Raw genomic sequence first — 2,915 nt, 5'->3', positions numbered from 1 at the left:
ACCAGGCCACATGGAAAACCTGTCTCTTAAAGTAGTGAGGCTATCGATGAGAGATCTTTTGATAGACACAAACATTACATTACACAAACTCTCTCTTTGTGCTTCTACATGCTTTGTTTCAGCTTGTACAAATTATATCGCTGAAAAGGTTCTTTCTGCAGCCAGTAGTATTAGTTTGACCATGTCTCTACTGGTGGCTGACTACAGAATAGCAGAACATTTACATATTTACTTATTCAAAATACTACTGCTATAGATAGTTTGACTACTGCCAACTTTTCTTAACACCCTGTACATGGTTGAGTTGTTGGGTCACACAGCTATAACTAGTCGGCCTCTCGTTGCCAGTCTAAACTCCCTAGACCAGCTGGGAAACCATGGGTGGGGAAAATGATTAAGTTATCCTCTCACCGCCTCTGCAGCTGCCTCTGAACAAAACATCTGGCCTAAACCTTCATTGCATAAAACAGTAGCAGAGCATGTGTAAGAGCAAAAGAAAAGTGCACACATTGCTTATAAGTGCAATATGTGCTGTGGCAGCATAACAATATGAAACTGCCAAACCAATATTTAAGTAACACAGTTACCCACTTTCAGGCGTGACCTCTGTAGACTTGGTGAAGTTGGGTGTGGTGCGTTTAAAGACCTTGGTTCTCTCTCCTCCGACCACCACCTGAGCTCCGAGCAGAGGAACCAACACCGCCAGACTCTGCAGCGTCATGGCAACCAGTGAATCATTGGTGTCTCTCATTCCCAATAAAACCTGCAGCCATAGACAAAAAAAAGATATTATGCAACTAGAAGAAAATACTGTCTACCCTACCTTTTTTTTTTTTGGCTGGCAAATTCCCAGATTTATACTAAACCACCGATTTCTAAAAATTGAAGCAATGGATCAAAATCCTTGTGTGCTGGGCTACAGGTTTCTCCCTGCTTTCAGGGTTTGTGCTAAAGTGACTTAATTTCCTTCAGGCTTTTGTGTAGTGTTGACACAGAGCGTAGTATCGATCCTCTGTCTAATCCAAGTAAATAAAGCGAATAAACAAGTTTCCAAATGTCAAACCCCTTTAAACGAAGTGTTCACCACTGACATCAAACTCATAGATGTGCTGCTTTGAAAACACTCCACCTGAGGCAGGATCTGGTTTTTGAGCTCATCTTGGGAGAAGAACTCCGCATAGATATGGATGTGAGCCAGTAGCACGATCCGCACGTGTTCCTCATTGACCTTGAAGAGCTTGAGAAGCTGAGGGATCACATGCTTACGGTAAAGGGTCACAGACAGCAGGCATTCTTCACCACTACCACCACCACCACCATCTGTTGACACAAATAAAATAAAAAGCAACATCCACTTTCAGTTTTACACAACACACCTCTTTCTCATTAGTTGTTGTTAGCATGAAGTAGAAGAGAATGAAATGTCATCTTACCCTTCTTTGGCCTTAGAAGATGAGGAAGAAAGCTTTTGACAGCCATGGGTTCTGCAAAAACAAGAGAGTTGAGGAGTTTGGGGACGAGGCGTGCTGCTATCAGCTCTTCAGGAAGACTCTGGACCCGGTCTAAAAGAAACCTACACAAACAATACACAAACAGCATGTTAAGGGATCCTTGTCACATTTAGACCTGGTTAGAATATATATTTCTGTAACTGTGGACTACCTTGGTAAACAAATGAGACTACTCACAAAAAGTTAGGGATATTCAGCCTTTGGATGAAATTTCAGAATGCCCCTAAAATGCACTATATAACCATTACAGGTGAACTTATTTTGACGTTTTCTAAAGTTTTGAATGCACATGTCCAACTGTTCAATGTTTCAGTACTTAATAATAATGAATAATACATAATGTAACATGCTGTTTTCCAACAAGGTGATTAACCGCAAAAATCACAAGTATCTGATCCATGAATCGACCGCTAAATGTTCTGGTTCAATGACAGTTTGTATTTTAACTCTTTGACTGCCAGCCATTCTCACAGCAGCTTCCTCCAGCTTGCCAGGCATTTTCCAGCTTTTTGACTGATTTCCGTAGACCCACCATATATTATGTACTGTTACTACATACACATTCAACCCATCAAAGGAAAGATGAGGGTCTCTAGTTTCCAGCAAAAAAAACTGTTTGTTTCTATCTTGTTCCAGTCTTGTGAAATTGGCGGTTGAATATAGGTTACTTTAGCCCAAAATGCCATTTTGGCACCAAAATCTTGAGAAAAAGAGGTTTTTGTGTCGGCTGTCATTTTCAGGTGAACCAGTACAATTTGCTCCTTTATATTTTGCTTTAGTGATGCCTCAACATCTGTACAGTTGTTCTCTTGTAAACAACAACTAAATCAACACTGACAAATGACTTTTGATGACAAAAGACAAAAATATTTAGCTACTGACACACACTACTGCAGCCTTTTTTCTTTCTTTTCTTTGAGTTACAACTTTTTCTTTCCTTTTTTTTAGTGTGTGTGCGTACGTGACGTGTGCGTGTGCATACGTGTGCGTGTGTGTGTGCGTGCGTGTGTGTGTGTGCGCGCGCGCGGATCAGTTCGACAGGTTTTTGTAGCCGAAACACAGCACTTTAGATCAGATCCAGCTTCCTCTGGTCAGCAGGCAGCGGTGTCACTCACTCTCTGTCTCACACACACATCTACACACACACACACAGCAGCTCTGGCTGACGTCACGTGCCCCCTGAACTCACAGCCACAGACATGTGCGCTCACAACAGACAGACACCATAGCTCTCCTCGTCATGTTCGCCGGCGCCGTCCGTTCCTCATCCACACTAGATCGGGGATTTTCAAGCTGCTATCCGAGTGATTTCTCGCAAAATCTGGCGACTTGACAAACGCTCTTGATGACTAACGACGAGCGATCAACGGGGTTGTTGTTACTAACGTTTGTGCTTTGTATCAC

At 42.3% G+C, this 2,915-nt stretch overlaps 1 protein-coding gene across 1 annotated transcript; it reads right to left on the bottom strand.

The window, feature by feature from the left end:
- Positions 1 to 546: 546 nt before the first annotated feature.
- LOC146960854 (protein-associating with the carboxyl-terminal domain of ezrin-like) lies at positions 547 to 1,600 on the bottom strand. Its single transcript, XM_085771999.1, has 3 exons — positions 1,434 to 1,600; positions 1,130 to 1,320; positions 547 to 763 (listed from the first exon to the last, which is right to left on the bottom strand). The coding sequence occupies exons 1-3, from the start codon at positions 1,597 to 1,599 to the stop codon at positions 584 to 586; spliced, it is 537 nt and encodes a 178-aa protein (XP_085628125.1). The 5' UTR covers position 1,600; the 3' UTR covers positions 547 to 583.
- Positions 1,601 to 2,915: the final 1,315 nt, after the last annotated feature.

This window comes from Trachurus japonicus, unplaced genomic scaffold (assembly GCF_045865225.1).
Source record: "Trachurus japonicus isolate A0001 unplaced genomic scaffold, Traja_1.0 AP029913.1".
In the NCBI taxonomy this organism is placed as follows: Eukaryota; Metazoa; Chordata; class Actinopteri; order Carangiformes; family Carangidae; genus Trachurus; species Trachurus japonicus.
The sequence above is the reverse complement of the archived record's forward strand: the minus strand, read 5'-3'. Positions and strand labels throughout refer to the sequence as shown.

Coding starts and splice junctions, on each gene's coding strand:
- LOC146960854 (XM_085771999.1), bottom strand. CDS start 1,599: ATGCTGTTTGTGTATTGTTTGTGTAGGTTTCTTTTAGACCGGGTCCAG. Junction 1,321..1,433: donor TCTTCTAAGGCCAAAGAAGG/GTAAGATGACAT, acceptor TTGTGTCAACAG/ATGGTGGTGGTGGTGGTAGT. Junction 764..1,129: donor AAAACCAGATCCTGCCTCAG/GTGGAGTGTTTT, acceptor CTATGGCTGCAG/GTTTTATTGGGAATGAGAGA.